Here is a 20,139-nt window from a genome sequence, read left to right on the forward strand (position 1 = left end):
AGATGGGCAAATGTTGAGATTTGGGTTTATTTGGGATTATTTTGTTTCTTATAGTATGCATCATATTAATATCTGACTGTACTTTGCAGTCCAAATATCCAGTTATTAATTTTTCTGGATTTCATAAATATTTTCTCTATTCTTGCTACTTCTGTTTTTCTAAGTTCTCTTAGAAACTTTTTAAGCTTGTGTTAGTACTTAGGTAGCCGTATATAATAGAGTTACACATGCCATGCTGGTCACTGAACTATGTGAAGCTCTGGTACCTGCATTCATGGCTTTTTGGGCAGCAATTCAGTATTTTTATACAAATTACTTGATGTTCTTTGCCTTGTTACACTTGCTTTGTTATCCCTTTGACCTCAGGCCAAATGTTTCCAAGGTATCTGTTGATGGAAATCTCTTACGTGAAAAGAGAGAAGAGCAGAAGATACTTCTGAAGCAGATGTACTCAAAAACACGTATTTGTTAATTTGACTGTGTTTTCCATGGCACTTTTCCAGCTCTGCTTTTTGGATGACAGTCATTCTTTGTGCCAGCAATGCTGAACTTGGATATGAGGGCACTTTCTCTGTTATGACACGGAGCAGCAGTTGGCTCAGCTTCGTTTCAAGACACATGTCCTTTCCAGGAATACTCTGGCTGCCAACATGTGTGTTTGCTAAACACTTGGCACACAGGGAATATTGTAATGTACCAGATTTACTAGCAGAGGCAGCAAAGCAGCCATATGTCACAACACAGACACTGTGGGTTATGAGTAAAATCTTCATAGTGGTTGATAATCCTGTGTGCAACTACTTGGAAATCGTGTTCTCTCCTGCAGCACAGGCTGCTCGTCAGAACAACTTCTACTGAGGCAGAGGCTGAGATGACCATGCGAGCAGCCGGATGCTGCACTGAGTTTGCAGCTCAGTGCCATATGATGGCTTTGTTAAAGCACAGCTTTGGTGATGGACAAAGGTCATAGCAGTTCTGTCAGCTGAGCTTTTCTCTGCCCATTTCAGAGCTGGTTTCAGCAGAAAGTTGCTCTTTGCAGAGATCAGTCTTGGGGCCTCATTTGTTCCCTCCACAGCTGTCATTGTAAAAAAGCAAGTCACAATCCCGCATCTTTCATTTCGTTGGTGTTGCTTGCATTTTCTGACCACCTTTAAAAATGGCAGAAAAACCAGTCCTAGATGTCTGCAGTGCTTTAAACAATATGTGTGCACTGCAAATGTGTGGAGTCATGATTGCTGAGGGATTGCTGTGTATTGAATACTTTATGAAGATTTATAATGGCTTCTTTATTTTGTACAGGAATACAATAGACATATTCACTGTAACTTCAGCAGAAACTCCTTTAGGTAAGATAGCATCTGTAATAAATGCAGACCCTCTAAGACTCATGCAGTGATAATACTTGGATATCTCTGAAATAGGGTTGATCAGGAAGAATTCTTATGTATGAGGATTATCATGTTTGAGATTTCCAAGGGCAAAGGAGGGGGGTTTGGTTCTTGCAGTCTTGGCTTTGTACCCGCTTTTATAGTGAATTAGGAGGCCTTGATCAGTCTGAAACACTGTTGTTTGTATTGCTGTTCAGAACTGCTTTCCTTCTCCTGAGACAAGAGGGTCACCTTATTCCTAATTATTGTAACTGCACTGTGAAATCAGGAAAACCTATTTATCAGGACATAACTTTCTGCTGTTCATTGTGTGCATGTTGCTCTGTGTTTCTTTAAATTTTGGAGGCAGCAGATACTCATGCCAAACTCTAGCCCACCCCTGAAATTGCGTTGTTTTTATTTGCGTTTCCACAAATGCTAACTGCTGGCCGTATATAATTTTCTAAGCTCCGCCGTGTTTGCCATGGCAATCAGCTGCTCTGGTGGGTATGCGCTAGGTGAGAGGAGAGTGTTGAGGCATGAAACAGTTGGATTGGCTGGAAGTGAGGTAATGTGATGCAGTGCAAATAGAGATGCAGGGATGAGGATGTCTCCAGTCTGCAAGCTTCGCTGGTTTCTGCCTGTAGGAATGGATGGGGCTATGCACATCTCTGGATAGTAGAGACAGACTTGCAGTTGCCCGGGTACATCTGTAATAAAGATACTTCTGGCTACTTTTCTTTGAAATAGAGAAAATTTTAGATCTTCCCCCTTAGTGTTGCATAATTTCTTAGCATTATTCTAATTTTCAGAAGTTAGAGCAGCTGAAGAAAAAGGGGCACTTAGCTGGGAAGAATCATACAGGAGGGACAGAGTGGTCAGAGCACAGGTGGGGACTTGAATATCACAGATGGGTTTGAAAGAGGGAATGATTGTTTCACTGCTTTCATCAGGGAAAGATGTAGTTCGCTGAAAAGGAGGATTTCAACAGGTTTTGGGGTTTTTTTGTCACCCAAATATAGGCAGAAAATAGTCTTTGCCTCTTGCTGATCTGTAAAGGAGCACGCTTCTGCATAATTAGTGACTTTGAGGCTGCTTTCTCAAGTACTTGCTGCAGCCCTTGACCGCAAGGCTGCCATTTTCTTTTCACTTCAGCCGCACAGGAGAAATTGGCTTGAGGAAACATTGTCCAATTGCCTGAGCTTGCCCCGGGCCCCAGTTGGCTGGCAGTGTGGGACATGGGACATGCAGCTAAGCAATTTTAATTCTATCCAAGAGAGGGCACATTAACAAGGTAATTATAGCACATTACTTCAGCAGGGATGCATCAATTTTAATCCTTGAAGCATCCTAGTGAAGTAGATAAGTGAGTACTATTAGGCCTATTTTACAAAAGGAGAGACTGAATTAAAAGCTGAAATGATTTGTTCATGGCAAAAGCTGTAGTCTGTCTGAAAGGCAGCAACTAGGGCAGAAGGGCCTGGTTCACAGACCCTATGAGAGGTCCATTCCCTCTTGATCTTGGAAATCTCTCCATTAGCTTCAAGTCACATCACTCCATCTGGAGCAGAGGGAATGGGGAAACTGTGTGCCTTGTTCACTATATTTCCCCAATCCATTTTCCTGCCGGCAAATTAATTGTAATGTTGTTGACATTTGTTAATTTAAAATTATTGATGAATCTTTTCGGCAAATAAACCTCGGTTTATATATGGTTTGTAAACAGGTCGTCATTTCTCTATGAAATTAGGACTTGTGTGAAACAAGTTAGGGAGTGTCAGACTGGTCCTGAAAGGCTCAAGCTTTTACCAAAACCTTCAATGCTTGGGTGCTGATTGTTGCTAACACATAGAGTGCAGACTGACTGGCCTGCAGGGGTATATTTCTCCCCACCCTCTCAGTATGCTGCTTGCTTCTACGTGGACGAGTGAAGGGGTCATGATCTATTACTGTCCTGACAACACCTTTCTTAGAGCTGCAGAGAAAGTTCAGCCCCCAGAGGTGCCATTCAGATCCATGTTCTCCTGCACGACCTGCAAAGGTTTGTGGGCATGTTCACTGCAGCCACAGGAGCGGTGTGAAGGGTCAGCCATGGGGCAGTGCCTTGAGCAGGGGACTTGGCCCCACTCTGTGAGGATGTATGCAGAAGAGCAACACGGATCTGCCTGGGCAGTTCCCCAAGCTCTGCTCTTACATGATCCTTGCTCTGTGGCTAAAACAGCACAAGTATCCAAGGTCATTGATGGGGAGGCCTGAGCAGATCTGCTGCTTCTTTGAGTTTCATTCTAGCATCTGAAAACTCTTCTGTGAGAAGTGTGTTCATGGCTCACTGCCTCTTCAATCTAGTGGGACCCAACCTTTGCCTCTAGTCCCACTTTCTCCTGTTTAAGCTGAGCGGGATATCCCTTTGCATTCTCAGAATGTCGCAGTGCTCTCTTAGGACAGCTGTGACCAACACATTTCTGATAAAAAATAGACTCAGGAGTTAGACTTGTACAAAGAGAAAACTGAAATAGTGATGAAATGTAGTGTGTGATCATGGCCCCTCTCCTTAAAATATCCAATGCTAGTGTCTCTGCACCTATGGAGAGTGCTTGCTTAGCACTGCAAGGTGATGTAGGACATCATCTGTGAAATCCTACATACCCTTCACCCCAAAGTTGTGTCTATAAGGTCAGCAGGGGCTCATCATGCTGAAAGTGAGAAGCCCTTTATTATTAGGCATTTTGATCTTTTAGTTCAAGGAACTCTTTTCCTCCATATTTCTTTGATGCTTTCTTGATTAGTTATTTGAAGGACTCCTATTTTTTTGTAATTACCTTAGCTAAGGCTCATTTACCTACGTGATGCAGAGTCAAGGGTAGAATGGGCAAGGGATACAGAACACTATTCTGGCTTTGTTTAAACACTTGCTCTTCTTTTTGGGATTACAACTCCAACAAGTGTGTGTGTGGGGTCCCTGAAGGGTTTTTATTTAATACTTAGCAAAACTAAGAGGCAATATTATTGCTTTTCAATGCTATGGGCAATTTATCTCACAACACTTTTAAATGGCTCAGTATCAGAGTCTTACTTTTAAGAAAGAGATGATAAAGTGATTTAACCGTGTCCATACATCAGGTTTATGCCAGTTTTAAGATGATACGTGACAAACACCTTGTAAAAACTCAGATGTCTGAGATTTGGATTCATGACTCAGGCTTTTAGAGCTCTGCTCTCAGTATCAGGCTGGTCTGTCTTCAGCAGTTGCATATCGGATAGCAAATATCTTGCCCAGTTTTATTTTGAGCCTTTAATTTGGTTATGCCTACTTTTTGTTCCAATACATTAGAATCCCTGAGGACTGCAAGGGTAATGCTTTTTACAATTTGCAAATAGATTTGCTTTATGTACTGTAAATAAATAGGGTTGGGGTTTTTTAATCTATTTTAATCCATGCCTATTTATTCTCTTTCATGATAAGCATATAGAAGTCTCATCTTGTTGGAATTTTCAAGTACTGAAATAATGAATACTGAGAATATTTTATTTTCCAGGTCTTTGGTTTCGGCCCCTGCTGTGCTGTTAATATAGCTCTTTTGCCAGCTATAAAAATCAAAACAAATGCATATGAAACCATGTAAGATTCTGCCCCTCTTCTCTCTCTAATGGAGATTAAAATACCTGCAGCGAAACAGAATCACACCTGAGAGTCTAAGTTTGAATTAAACCCCAGAGTCTCTGGCTGCTTTAGTCTCCTGGTTATGTAAAAAGGAGTTTAAATGGAGGGAAGTACTTTTCCTTGTGTTGTGGAGACAGTTCTGGGCCTGAACTGAATCTACAACTGAAGGCACTTGTGGGAATGGATGAAGTTAACTGGCAAATCATCTTGAAAACCAATATTCTTTTAAAGATTTGAAAGAGTTAAAGGACAGAAGGAGAAGGTAAAGTGGTTCAGCTGTAAGGAACTGTAAGGAAGCTGTAAGACTGTAAGGAATGTGGCTAGTGCATATTAAGAGGGTATTTTGAAGCCACTAGCTGGAATAGCTGCATCATTTTACATTTGTTGAGACAGCAGCTCTTGATTTGCTGTGGATGATACCAGTTGGCATCTAAAGATCTTGTCAGGTCACTGTGGAGTCTGACATTTTGCTGGGGACTGAGAGCCATGGGGCTGGCTGGACAGGGTCCTTGTCAGCCAGGGCATGTCCCACTGACTTGAGGAAGGGAGTTGGGCAGGCTGGGGAGAGAGCAGAGAGGGAAGGGGAAGTCTCCAGCCCAGTGTATTACTGCACTCAGGACCCTGACCTGACCTTGGTATCAATTCTTTTCTTATCAAGACAGACTCCCTTCACTGAGTCTTCTGTGTGTTTTCCTCTTTGGTAGTGTCAGTAATATCCAAGATAGGCTACTGTACCCAAAAAGAGCAATTGTTTTCTGCCTTTCATAATTATTGAATTGGATTCTGCAAAGAGGAGCTCCCTCTGTCCATAAACCTCCACAGAACTGTGCTGTTTGCAAGTCCCCCTTGCAAGCCTGTCCTGTCCCACCACAATGGAAGAAATGCTTTGTGCCTCAGTCTTTGCAGCACCACCCCAGATCATCCTCTGGTGAGTTTTGCACCACAAGGGCTCAGTCTTGCTTGATGTGTGCTTCAGATCTGTGTGGCAGGTTAGGAAGTGATGGCTCATGATAAGGCACTAAATGTTTTGTCTTCTATGTTCTTACTAAACATGGTGGAAATGTGTTGCAAACTTGTATCTAAATGGTGGGTTCTTTTCACAGTGCACAGTTCTGGAATATATTGTAATACTTCTAGGTTTCCCTGGAAACCTCTGCTTAGTTGCATATTGCCTTTTCTTATAGGCTGTGTTCTAGTGGGGTCCCAAATTTTATCTTTTCTTTTACGTTGCCACTCAGAGGTTTATATGAGGTCCCACTAAAGACAAGTGAGGTTAGGATGTCACAAGTAGAAGATTCTTGGGCACACTAGAAACAGGCACTTTTTTCCCTGTAGAATATGTTCCCTGGTACTTGCTTCCCAATGGTAGAGGAAAGGAAAAGGATTTTGTAGAAGTTGAGGGGGGGAAGGAGGATGAAGAAATGACTAATCTTGTCTCTTTATCACTCTGCCTGTTAAACACAATTATTCTTGCTCTTATGAGGCTTCTAAACAGTCACAGTTAGGAATTATGCTAATAAAGTCAGTTGTGACATGAAAAATCACTTCATTGCTTATACTTCCTCATGACTGTGTTTTAGTACTCTGCAAAGCATAATATCCCTTCCTAGGGCATTATGGAATAGGAAAGGACAGGAGAGGAGAGGCTTCAGTGCCAAAGGTTGCATCTGAAGGACCCAACCTTCTTTCCCAGCTCGGCAGTTGAATGACTTGACCTACAAACAGGCAAGGCATGGAAAGTACTCAGCACCAGGGACACTGAGGTTTGAAATCTGTTCCTGAATAGTCAAAACCAAGACCACATTTTTATCTAAAGCTGTCTGTGATACTAGGCTCTGACCTTCTCACATTTCTGTACCTTGGACCTGCATCCTTATTTACTGAGCTGTCCCAGCTTCTGTTGGAGTACTGAAATATTCAAAGTTGGATCCTGTTTTGATGCGCATAAAACCTGTTGGAAGAGTGATGTACTCCATTCCTCCAACAGGAGTAGAAATCAGATACAGGAATACCATCACCAGGAGCAGCAGCCCCTTGCTGCTAGAGCTAAAGGTACAGCTCTGTGAGTGCCACTGAGGATTTGATCCTCTGCTTTGTTGCCTTGTACTACATGCATGCAAATAAATAGAGCCAAGCACGACACACCTATTTTTCACTGAGTGGACTTGAGACAGTAGGCTGTAGAAAGGAAAATGAAGGCTATTGCTCTTTGGAAAGAGAGAGTGGGGAAAATAAAGATGCAAAGATATCCAAAGGTAGATATATCTTTCTTTCTTTCTCCAAAACTTAAGTGCTAGTTTTGTCTGCAACAAAGCTTTCCACAAGCATTCCTAGAATTAGAAATCAATACTTTTGATTAAAAACTGTTGCTGAATAAATATGGTCTGTAGCATCTAGCCATTAGATTTCTTCAACAACTTTGTTGTCTTGTTTTGTTTCTCAATGTTGCACGTGGGGAACGTGGTCAAAGGAATTAATGGCAAATTCCTTTGCTGTTCCGAATGTATTCCTTAACTTGAATGGGACAGTTTAGCAGGTTCTGGAACCAATTTATTTGTACCGTATAAACTAATTCTAATCACAGGGAGCCCAATTCTAGAAACTTCTTGAAATGGCCACAAAGTTGTTTGTGAGAGCTCTCCAGGATAATTTCCCTCTTGCTTTCACATTTGTCTCAAAAACTGTGCTGTCAATGCTCTTGTCTTACTCTTTTGCTGACCAGAGATTACATTAAAACAAAATCTCTAATATTATGGCATACTTCTTTCTTAGCTTCAGCTTCCCGGACTCATTGAACCCAAAACTAGTGTCATTGACCCAACAGGCTAAACAGTTCATTAGCATACATATTTTCAGTCATGTACATCAGCTGTTTGTTTCCACTACTGTTTCCAAAATTCCCTTGGACAACAAAGACAGCTTTGATCAGACACTCTGAACTTAGGCCTCCTCCAGAAAAAAAACATCCTGCAAGTCCAGTGGCAGTCTGGTGCTCAATGTGGTGCTTAAGATAGTTCCATATTCAAAAGCAAAAGGTTATGAGAGTGGACTGAAGCTAAAGGAAGGACTAGCATATAAGCAGTTCAGGCAGAACTTTTTCAAACATGGAACAGTCAGGAATTTTAAAGAAATCAGTAGTCAACAAGATAAGAAAAGATACAGAAAGAGCTGTTCTTGATAACTACCATAGAGATGTGGAAGGGTAGCAGATGTCAATCGTGGGAAAGATCAATGGCATTGTGCCAATTAAATGTCACTCAAGGAGTTTCTTTAGCATCTACTTCTAAAGGTTTTGTCAAATTTCAGAAGGCCCAAAGCGAGAGGTTCTAATGAGAAAAAAACAAGGTATGGATATGTTCCTACTAGGAGATGAGGACTTGACTTAAGCGTTAATAGAGTGAAGCACTTGGACCCTTTCTTGTTACTGTCTCTTAACATGGAGCAGGGGGGGCTAGGCAGGTCTTGAGAAATAGTGACTTTTTAAATGGCTTCTAAAAAATAAATAAACTGAATAAACGAAGAAGGCTGCTCCATATCAGGCACTGAAATTGGCTGCACTATCAGGTCACTGGAAGAGAATGCAGTGGGTCTGCAGTTTTTACAGTTATTAAATAGTAGTCTCCTAGTTGAGTGTTTGAATACTGTGAAGTTTATTTGATAGATGATGCTGGACAGCATGAACAAATAAATGAGAAGATTCAAAGAAAAGTATTGGGAAAGCAGAGGGTGTAGAAAGGAGGAGAAAAATGGAAAACGGGGTCCTCTATACTAAAAAGAAGCATCAAATTACTATTTTAAATGTTACGAATACTCAGTCTTGCAATGTTTCTAGGTGCTACTTTTGTATCAGTATGTGTTACTTCAGTTTCATGTGCATTGAAATTTAATAGCAAGAGATGGGACACTGCCACAAACCAGAGTTGGGTCTGGACAGCCTTGCATCTTCTGCTCTAAACTTCCTAGCAAAGATGTTTGTTCCTTGGCAGTCTGGGAGTTTGGAGCAAAGGGACATGACAGAGAGTGGGATGGTTTAAGGGAAGTATAAAGTTTGCATTTTGAGAAACACGATCCAAAGATGGACTGGAAAGCTGTGAATCAGAATTCAAGGCAAATGTAGATATCACCTAAAGAGCAAGCTGCTTTCTGACAAGCTGAAAGCTCTCAGTGTCTGATACCATCTCTGCATCATAAATTCGCCTTCAAGGAGTTAAATGTGCTCTGGGCATCTTTGTCCTTAATCATAAACATTACACACCAAACAATTCTTTTTGGCATCGTGAGAGTTGATGTGGAGGTGAGGCTTTCTGCAAGCTCAGCATGTAACATTAGAATCTTCCCATTTAGTGTTAGGGAATTTTGAGACCCCCAAAGTGCTCTTGGTATGTACCTTAAGGCTGTGATTTCTCCTTAGGCATCCCATTATCCTTGTCAGATTGAGTGGAATTATTTGTCTTGTTTTCCTGTTTATCTGTTTAGGAGGATATATCTCAGCCGACCTATGGCTTGAGTGTTCAGTGGCTTACAGAGAAGCTATGGCTTCATTGTTCTGTGTGTACATCCAAGCTGTATGAATAGTAGAGTTGTGCAAGTCAGCCCTTGGACAGAGAGTTAGAGTGGACAGAGCTAGGATATGTCAGCAAGACCTTATTGTTGTAGTTTGGGACTGCACAAAGTACTATCCTGGCTGTCTGCAAGCTGGACTGCCTGGTTGTGTCTACTAATCAGCTGAGCATGGTTGGAAATGTTTCCTGGCAGTGAGGCTGGCCATTGCAGGATGTCTGTGCTCATAAACACACAGAACAAGATGGTTGTACGGAAACTGGGCATTGGGAATGGTCATGGGCGTATCCTAACTCCTAATCTCTCCTCAGAATTATTTGGAAGACTGCTAGTTAAATGAGAAAGATCCTATCAGAAACTGTTGTAATAGTTCAAAATTGCAAACTACCATGTTTCAAAGTCTGGGAGTGCACCGAGGCTCCATTTCATTTGTTAGCAGAGGTATAGTCTCTCAGTTAGACTTTCACCGTGTCAGTCTCTCCTGTGTTTCTAAAACCCTTCACAAGCCATTTAGAGAAACAAGGCCCTCAAGGAGAGATAAACAGGTTATAGTAAATGTAGGTGGACTGAAAGTGCTGCTGTTGGAATTGGACTGATTAGTTCTGGTGCTGTGCATGGTCAACACTTCAAGCAGACAAAGTTTCTCATACTGGTGTGATTGGTATGCCACTGGAGAATAGGAGGTGGGCTCTCCCAGTCACTGTATACGTTGGTAGGTCTAAAGCCAACAGTGTTAGAGATCAAATACAAGAGTATGCTAGATAAAAGGTTTGGAGTTGCCACCATTAAGTAAAGGTGAAGGGGGAGCCCAGTGCCATCTTTCCTCTAAGGAAGCCTTGTGTTAAGGAGTCAAAAGGAGGAAATGGGATGTCTTCCATTTTATTCCATTTCTCTGTGTAGCTGTCTCTCAGTCACTTCCCTTGTAGAGAACATCCTTATATTTAAAGCAGGAAAATAGTGAGCGAAGCTTTCTAGGTTTCAGCACCTGTGTGTGGCAGCAGCTTGCTGCATAAATCTTGGTGGGAGAAAGGGACAACCCCCATCTCATTGTGCTTCATGTTCCTGATTAGTATTTTAGCAGTGTTAAGGCTGCACAGTCTTTGAGTTGCTCAGTTAATCATTACTTCCAATAGTCTTAGAGATGTTGCCACGGAGGTACTAGAAAGGAGGGGAGGATTGCTATCCTTATGGGACAGAGGGTGTAGGGAAAGGAGAAGGGCAGAGGGATGAAGGATCAGTTGCTGGAATTGTGACAGTCAGACCACCGTGTGCATGCTTGGCTGTTGGCCGCTCTGCATATTAACAGTATGTTTGAGATGGCTGTCTCTGTGGTGCTCGCATGGGTGTGAAGGACCTGCCCTCCCCTTGCTTGCGTTACTCCACTGTTTCTCTGGGTCCTTCGCTCCCACTGCTCTGCAGTGCTTACGGGCTCCCTCCTCGTGCGCATGTATCCCTCTGCTCACAGCCAGGTTCATCAAAAAACAAGCATGTCTCTATGGTAACGGGGAGACAGCTGAAAAATGGCAGCTAAATGCAGCTGCCCCTCATTTAATATCGACTCTGGCACTGACAGAACAGATAATGGGCGATAACACACCATTATGCTGCGGGGAAATGAAATGCTTCAGCAGACGCCTGTCATGCTGCAGGGATTTATTTGTTACTGTACCAGCAGAGATTTCTCTCCTCTTCTGTCTATCACTTTTTGTCATTCCCTTTTCTTTTCCTCCTTTTTCTTTCAGTTTTCTGCCTGTTTTCTCCACTTGTCCCTTTTGGTTTCTACTATTTCGTTCTTGTCTTTCTTCCTTGTTTTTGTCCTTTCTCCACCTCTTTTCTCTCTTGCTTCCTCTGTCATGTTCTCTGACTTTCGTGGTATCTGGATTTCATGTTCCTGGTGTTGGAAAGTGTGGTGTCTGAAGTCCAAGAGCTCTGTGAAGCTCCAAGCTTTTTGCACCTTTCAGAGTTCCTGTGTTCTTCCTAGTTCTTCTCCCTTCTGTCGTTGTGCACATGTCAATATAAGTCTAGTAAGGGTGAAGTTTGCTGGATGAGCCTTCTACCAACATATTTCTTTGGGCTGTTGTTTTAATTTGACAAGTAGAACACAATGTAATGGAAGTTTTGGACGGAAATTTCGAAGAATGTGCTAATGGAAGGGATGTACTTATGCTTCTTCAGAGTTTGTGATTTACAGCTGACCACACTGTGCCCAGAGGTTGGGTAGTTTGTATCTGAGTTGTGGATCATGTTGGTTTCTAAATGGTTCCTAATGTTGGGACTCTGTCACATCTTAATTATTCAGGGTTAGTTTCACTTAGTAATTGCTGTGAGGTTAGTTTCTCTAAATGTCCTGCTTGTGCAAATCTGAGATGTTGCAGGACAAGGGGCACTGATGATAGCAAGTGATCCTCTCTCAGGATTATAACACCTGTCCTTCTGCAGATGAAGCTTTGAACTAAGTGATAAACTTTCAGTGATAGACCTTTTAGCTGGAATGAATTGAGGCCTGTGAAACTCATTTCTTTGCCTCAAAGGCTGCTCTGACATCAGCAAAGGGCTGTCTGTGGATGCAGTTAATGCAGTCAAAACCATGTTTTTTTCAGTATAGCCTATTTGCTCCACATCTTCTTGCCAAGAACCATGAAATCCTCATAGACGTATCATCCTGTGGGTGTAGGTGCACCCATGGGAGTGACCTTCACTGATAGTGTCCAGACATGCATTTGATGGGTAGAGTAGGGGAGCTATAGCATCATCTTCTCCCACAAAATGTACACCATCTGTGCAGTATGAGTTCCTAATCACACAGTGTGGCAGAGCTCTGGCAGCTGCCCAGTCCCTGCTGCAGCTAACATTGTAGCTACATCCAGGATCACATCACATCATCCCTGTCTGATATTGGTGCCCTGGAAAATCTGCCTGATGCAGAACCTGTTTGAGACCATGCTTGTGCCTGTGGCTTTATTGACCTAGGCACGTGAAGAGCTCATTTGAATGCAGATGTCGTTTATAAATTCTTTTCTTAGTGTTCCTGGACCTTATGAAAAATACCATACCAGTAAAATTGTATTTTCTGCCAGTGCAATGATATCTTTACTCATGGTTTTGTCATTGTTGACATAGTGATTGCAGGGGATATATTGGATGATTTTTTTTTTTTTTGTGGACCCAATTGGTGTCTGTGCCATTCAATCTTAAGGTAAGACTAGGCCTAAATTCTCTAAGTGATGTATTATACACATTGTGCCATATGGACCTAAAATAGGATCATTCTTCTTTTCCCTAAGTGTGATGGAGTGAGCAAATCTAGCTAAGCAGATACCTAGAAAGCAAATTTTGCAAGGACTCAATGCAATACACTTTTAAGCAGTACAGATCTTACAGACCCTCTTGTTATTCTAACCTAATCTTGAATAAAATACCTTGATCATGTCTTGCAAATCATCTATATTTTTGGTGCTTTGATAATTTTTGATCTAAAATTCCAGGGCTGTGGAATAAGTGCCCGTTGCTTGGATTTTAGCAGTTTCCCAGTAATGTTTACATCTCTGAGTAAAATCTGTACAATAACTCCTAAGTGCCCTGAGCTCACCAGCCCTTGCTGTGACTAGTGACAAATGAGTGTGGGAGGAATCTTTAATACAATAGCAGGTAAGATAATAAATGCTAGAGGAAAGCAGATAATGAGAAACAAGGAAAGATCCTTTTGGCTTATGTCCTGGCACACCATCATATCTCTACCTAGGAGCTTATTTAATAGAATATTTCCAAAATGTCAGCATACATCCTACGTACCTGATTTCGTTTACTGCTTCACTGCAAATGTAGAGCATGTTCATCAGAAGTCCTCTTAGGACTCAAACATAAAATAGCAACTTTGAGACATCACAGCTTGATGTGCAGTTGATTGGTAAAATACCATTCATCCTCACTGATACTTTGGTTATGTTCCAGTAGGCTTTGGGAGTAGCTCTTGGGCAGCTATGGGTTTCTCAGTTTTTCACTGTTTTCCCCAGTATCTTTAAAATTGATCCCTGCTGTAAGATATTAAAACAGTAGGAAACTGATTTCTACTTTAGGTTTCAAAGGAAGCAAGTTGAAGTCCAAAAATCCTTTAAAGCTAGGAGATTTTTAGATATAAATGCTGTTCAGACCTCTCTCTCCACAATTGAAATAACAGTGCACTGACCCACATTTCAATTGTACACCCTGCCAACTTCTTGAGCCATGGTGCTTATTAATGAAATACGCAAACATGGAAATATCTCAGGTTTCCTTTTCCTTTTTTATCTTTTTCTCCCCCTCCCCCCCCCCAAACCTGCAGTCATTAAGTGCCATCGTGAGAGAGGAAACAGCTTGTTGAAAAGAAAAGCTCTGATTTTTTTTCTTTTTATTTTTAAGAAGAATACCATCAGGAGCAGGCTATGATTAATACACATAATTGAAACAAATTGCAGCTAACTGCAGAAAACTGTCTCCCAGCTGTTGACAGAAGGAAATTGCTGACAGCCTTTTACCATTCAATGAAGAAGAGAGAGAGAGAGAGAGGGAGAAAGGAACCCAGCTCATGCAAATACATGGCCACATGCATATACAAAAGCACTTCTGCAACCAATGTACATGTATGTCATTGTGCATGTATCTGCATGTGCAGACGTGTCACCTGTGCAGGTGCAAACCCAACTTTTGCATGCATTTGTAACGACTGTACCTGTATGCACGTAGGATGCTTGCACGTCTGGGTGCCTGCTCTGCTGAACATACTGTGCCCACATGCAGTGCAACAGTAATGTCAATTTAATGAGAGCTGCCCTGGAGGCACCGTGTGCTTCACCAGAGAGAGAAGGCTCCAGCTGCGTGTGTGCTTGCACATGTGAAGTTGCGTATTCACAAATGAAACAACGGAGACCCTGTCTTCTACGGTGACCCCTTCCTCTTATCTTTAGGAGGATAAGGCAGGCTTATTTTTTGGCTTTTAAAATATCTTCCATCACTACCCTGATCTCCTGTCCTTTTCAGCTTTTGTTTTTCATGCTCCTTATCCATCATTAACAGCCTAAACAGAAAATGCTTAGATGCAGGAGATGAGTCTGAAACTAGGAGAGCCATCTTTGATTGAAATGCCATACAGATGGCTAATGGGCATACATCAGAGTTTTGCCTGGTTCAAAAAGTTGCTCTGGAGAGGAATTGAATATCTATAGTTCATTCAGTTGCTGGCTCCTGCTAAGACAATCAGTGGGTTACATTTAATGTTTTGTGATACCCATTTGTCATGTATGGAACATTTATAAATTCTGTCCAGTGATGTGCTCCCACACAGCCATGTGGCTGTTTCAAAGCAGGCAGCCCATTGCACTGAGCGGGTCACAGGAATGCTAGTGAGTAGAAGGCAAAGTTAGAGACCTCCGGCAGACTGTTAGTAAGATCTAATAAATCGGTTGGCAAAATCTGCAGTGAGGTTAATGCTCTAATATCAATTGAATTGACCACTTTGTTGTTGTCATCTGTTGATTTCATAAGGTGGGCTTTTATGGTTCACTCTATATGGGCATTTTGACTTACTTAGAAGCAAGCAGGAATATCAAGTATGAGTTATTTCCAATGTATCTGTCTTTAAAGCTGATTGCTATGGTGTAATGCCAGTTGGTTAAAAAAAAAAAGTCCTTTCTCTTGTAATTCAGCCCATAGAAATAAGCAATGAAGTTGGTTTGTAATCACATGCATATTATAAGTGTTGTAAAAATAACCTGCTTGAACTGGTCCCTAATCTGTTATTACCTCTCCCTCTGTGCTAGTGTTCAGTGTAAGCACATCAATATGAAACAGTTAGCAAACAAACATTCCTTTATCAGAGGTGTATGTTGATCCCGGTGGAGGCTTAACAGCTCACGCAGGCAGATGCAGCAGTGGGGAAATAATTTATAAACTCAGATGTTACAGGTTATGGATTGTGTTTATGAGTTACTGATTCACAAAAGATGCAGCCAAGGGTGTGAAGGAGGGCTGGAGCCATTGACATTTGAAATTCAACCCAGGAAATGATGTGTTCATCTCTAGCACTACCCAGGGAGCTTGGGAAGAGTCCGAGAACAGTTTAATGAAAAATGCAAATGCTGAAAGAATTTAAAATAATAGCAGGTGGATGATGCTGGAAGGAAGGTAGCTGACTTAGACTATTACCATAATAGCAAATCACTCTAAAGCAAGCTAGATTTTGAATTTACCTATTCAAAACCAAACACGTGTACACTTTTTAATTCTGATGGAAAGCAAGGTAACCTAGCATATTCACTACCCTAGTTTGAGTTGTGAGCTGCCTTGTGTTTCCTGAAGGGCAAGGTGATGCATGTGGGCAGCTGCCATGAAGTAGTTGATGGGAAGTATGCTACATGCTTGCCTGGTGCACAAAAACATGAGTGTCCAGGCTCTCAGTCAGGGTCACTCCGGAATGTGCTAAAGCCAAGTCTCCCACTGCTGTTATGTCATTCTTCCCCTTTAAAACTCCCCCTGCAACTAAGAAGGATTCTGTCCCAACTGCATTTTAGTCCTCAGTGGTTATGAAATGTTGATGCAGAGCTGTAGACATAAGATACAGTCTGTTCTAGAGAGAGGTCTATCTGCTGGTTGTAGAAATTTCTCTGTTTTATGGAGGTGTAAAAGCAGACACAGGTGGAGTCTGGAGGTTCATAAGCCTACAGGGCTGCAACACCTTGAAGGATAAGCAGGACTGGCCATGCTGCCCATGTCCTTCATTACAGCCTGTTCTGAGTGGTGCTTGCATGACTGTCAGAAGTTGTACCTGGTGGACAGTTACAGTTCCTGTCAAGGATCATTTCTGTCTTTTGGGGCTGAACTGCCTCAGTTCTGCCAGATGAAGCAATTTCAGCACATATGTATAATCCACACTAGAACCACTCAGAACTAAAGGTACTTTATGGGGTTGTTACAGTTCTTGTAGGAGCTTGAAAATGAGTTCTTAATTTGCCTTCACTGAGAAACGGAATCTTAGATGCCATCAAGCTTGTTCTACTAGATGCTATGAAATACTGAGGTCAGCACTAACCTTTTTTTCTGCTGGTATCTCTTCAGCTTGAGAACTTTTTTTAATTAGCATTCATTGTGGAGGCCATTCAAGGAGACATTGCTGGTGAAGACTGTACCAACTCTGTCTTAAGGTTTATGCATCATGGTATGGTCAAGCCAAGCAGATCGCAGAAGTTCAAAATCTAGTAACTCATCTGTAGGACAAAGAAACAGGAAAGTAATTCTCCAAAAAAAATTTATAGACAGCTGCAGAAACAACTGTGATGCTCCCTGGGTTGCGGATGGTGAAGCTTAATGTTGTAAGTTGTCAGGTAACTGTACAAAAGCTTTCACTATTGGTTTATACTATGTGCAGTGAGTTCTCTTCCAACTTTGTCCTCCCAGACTAGTTAAGTTATGCAGTTTCCTTTTGTTCAGTCCCTTTGTGGGACTGAAGTATAGTTGCAAGCAAGAAGAAGTTGTGTAAAATTGAGAAAAATACTTACTGGAGTTTCTTTACTTTTTTCAGTCCAGTTATCCCAGTGTAAGGAAGAATGTATTTGCATTTAAATGTATATATAGATAGATCAATTATATAAATTAATATAATTATATATAATTTTTTCCCTCTTATTTTTCCTAGCTCTGCATAGCCAAGAAGTTCTGAGAAATGAAGCTATACCTTATTCTGACATATGTTTTAACAGAGCAGCTCTTAAAATTATGGTGTGAAGGCCATATTCTGCCAACAGTCCTTCTTCAGCAGCCCCATAAAAGATCATGGCATTATGTAGGTTTGAGTAGAACTTGGTCTGCCGAACTTCTGTTGCTAGAGATATTATGAAAAAAGATTCCAGTTTCTCTGACTTCACAAAGTAGTGGTGGACCTAGAAGTTACAGGGGCAAAAAAAAACCCAACCACTTATTTTTGTAGGAACTGAGCATATTTGACCAGATAGCTGTCGAGAGACAATTTAACCTGAAGGCTCTGGAGGTGTAGTGGGTTGACCCTGGCTGGATGCCAGGTACCCACTAAAGCCACTCTCTCACTCTCCCTCTGCAACTGGACAGAGGAGAAAAAAAACAACAGCTAAGGATTCATGAGTTAAGAGCTGGAAGGGATCACTTACTGATTGATTACCTTCACGGGCAAAACAGACTCAAAGTGGGGATAGTACTTAAATTTGTTACTAATAGGGTAAGAACCAAAGGGTGAGAAATAAAACAATCTTAAAAACACCTTCCCCCCATCCCTCCTTCCTTCCATGTTCTCCCTTCTCCCCCCTAGTGGTGCAGGGGGATGGGGAATGGGGGATGTGGTCAGTTGTTTCTGCTGCTGCTCAGACAGAGGAGACCCCACGGGAGATAGTCCTTGATGGACCTCTCCAACATGAGTCCATCCCTCGGGCAGCAGTTCTTCCCAAACTGCTGTCCCATGGGTCACTACTCCATGGGGTGCAGTCCTTCATGAATGAGCTGTACCAATGTGGGTCCCCCACAGGGGCCACAAGTCCTACCTGGAAAAACCTGCTCCAGCATGGGCTCCTTTCTACATGGGCTGCAGGTCTCTGGCAGGACCCTGCTCCATCTTGGGCCTCCCACGGTGTCACAACCTCCTTCATGCATCCACCTGCTCCAGCATGGGCTCCTCCATGGGCTGCAGGTGGGTCTCTGCACCCCGATGCTCCCCCATGGGCTGCAGGGGCACAGCTCCAGCTCCTGGAGCACCTCCTTCCCCTCCTTCTGCACTGACCTTGGTGTTTACCTTGTTGTTTCCATGTTCTCACTCCGCTCTTCCCTGGCTGGAATTCTTTCTGCCCCACAACCTTCTGTTCTTAAATATATTATCACAAAGGCATTACTGTTACTCCTGATTGGCTTGGCCTTGGCCAGCAGCAGGAAGTCCGTCCTGGAACCGGCTGGCATTGGCTCCACCGGACAGGGGAAGCTTCTAGCAGCTTCTAACAAAAGCCACCCCTGTAGCCCCACCCCCGCTACCAAAAGCCAGCCACAGAAACCCACTACAGGAAGTTACAAATTGGCAGAGTCAATTTTCAGAAGTGTCTTGTATTTTAAAAATATAGTGATGCTTTTCACACAGCAGGGGCTTCAACGATCCTTCATGCTGGCCATGTGCAAGAATATACAAGGGTTTGCCCTATCGGTCTTGACCAAAACTGCCTTCTCTCCTTCCGAAAACCTCTGACCAATTTTCAGTTCAAAAATTACAAAACCACAGTGGTGGTGGGTTAATGGAGTTGTTAATGTGTGGGGAAAAGAGTGACAACACTTCAGTAAAACAGGAGTTGGAAAATATTTATAAAATATACAAATACTCCTGGTGTTTAGCTTAAAATAAGAGTCTTTGCTATTAAAAAAGAAACCAAGTCCCAAACCCCAAACCCACAGAAATCAAGATCCTCCAGGGTGAACTCATCTCCAGGAAAAAAATGGCAGCACCTTTTTGAACTGAAAGAGTAACACGTTTTTCAGTGCTAGTTGTAGCACAAGGGCAGTGTCACATTTCCTGCAGAGAGATTTGGAAAGTAATTTTTATAGCAGTTGGGCTTTGCTTGTAAGAGTAAGAATTACATCAGTTCTGACCTTCTAGCAACAGGCTTAGGAAAAATAACATGAACACAGATACCAGCATGATCGCTGTCTTACATCCAGCAGTATGCCTTCACTGATTGCCATAAAATTGCTCCTTATTTTTATCAAGGCCAGTGAGTTCAGAGTTTGGCTTAAAGTACTGAAGAGTAGCACTGGTTTGGCTGTTGTTTTTTATTGTTTTTCATTGATATCCAATCTTGATAACTTGTACAAGTCTTTAATAAGATTGTGCTACCCAGTAGCTTGAACTAATGAAAGCAGCTGGGCTCATTTTTGGTACTGTCACATCAAGATATGAAAGTTATTTCGTTGATGATATGAAGTTACTAATTTTGAATGAACTGATAGAGTAGCTGTTATCTGTTATTCCAAATAGCATAGATAATTTCAGAAATTTATGAAAACAGATGAGCTGATAAGTAAAGATAATTGCCATATATACTAAGCGTCAATTTTTATTGCATTGAAATAAATGCATATAATATGTATATATTGAAAGACCACATGGGAATAGCTAAGAAAGAATTACAATCACAGTATAATTTTTTCACTTAAATAGAAAAAGCCTCCACCATAGGGAATATTTATTTTTAATTTTTTTTTTTCATTATTTGTTGAGGTTTGAAGAGATTTGTATACTTCCTGTGATTAGCTGGAATACTTTTGTGTAAATACCTTTTCATTAGCACTGCTACCAGACAGAGATGCGAAACTGGAACTTTTATTGCACTATTAGGGTTCTGCCACTCTTTGACCTTAGATAACTTTCTGTACCTTTTGACCCACTCCTATGTCAGTCTTGTCTGGGTTGCATGCAAAATCTTCAAAAGCACGCTTAGTTTTCAAGTGTCTAATCTCTTAGTTTACAAGTGTCTAGATTAATTAGATGCCGTGTCCAGATGACTTCTGTGGAGC

At 41.8% G+C, this 20,139-nt stretch overlaps 1 protein-coding gene and 1 long non-coding RNA gene across 14 annotated transcripts in view; one reads left to right on the forward strand and one right to left on the reverse strand.

Annotated features, from left to right (window-relative positions):
* Positions 1-20,139, forward strand: part of LOC108505488 (neurexin-3) — a 915,200-nt gene that overhangs the window by 253,746 nt on the left and 641,315 nt on the right. The window contains exon 1 of one of the 12 annotated variants that reach the window (XM_017831542.1): positions 17,620-17,636. The exons of the other annotated variants lie outside the window; for them this stretch is intronic. Within the exon in view, the coding sequence (XP_017687031.1) occupies positions 17,630-17,636 (7 nt within the window). The 5' untranslated portion in view covers positions 17,620-17,629. Of the gene's footprint in view, positions 1-17,619; positions 17,637-20,139 lie in introns of those variants that run through there. 12 annotated transcript variants of the gene reach the window in all.
* On the reverse strand, positions 1,621-17,418 carry LOC108505490. 2 transcript variants are annotated; one of them, XR_001877529.1, is made up of 3 exons: positions 17,294-17,418; positions 16,652-16,826; positions 1,621-2,077 (listed from the first exon to the last, which is right to left on the reverse strand). It is a non-coding gene; the product is annotated as an uncharacterized LOC108505490 (long non-coding RNA). The 2 variants fall into 2 exon arrangements; XR_001877530.1 differs by lacking the exon at positions 1,621-2,077 and adding an exon at positions 13,497-13,622.

This window comes from Lepidothrix coronata, unplaced genomic scaffold, assembly GCF_001604755.1.
Source record: "Lepidothrix coronata isolate B3197 unplaced genomic scaffold, Lepidothrix_coronata-1.0 Scaffold192, whole genome shotgun sequence".
NCBI classification, from domain to species: Eukaryota; Metazoa; Chordata; class Aves; order Passeriformes; family Pipridae; genus Lepidothrix; species Lepidothrix coronata.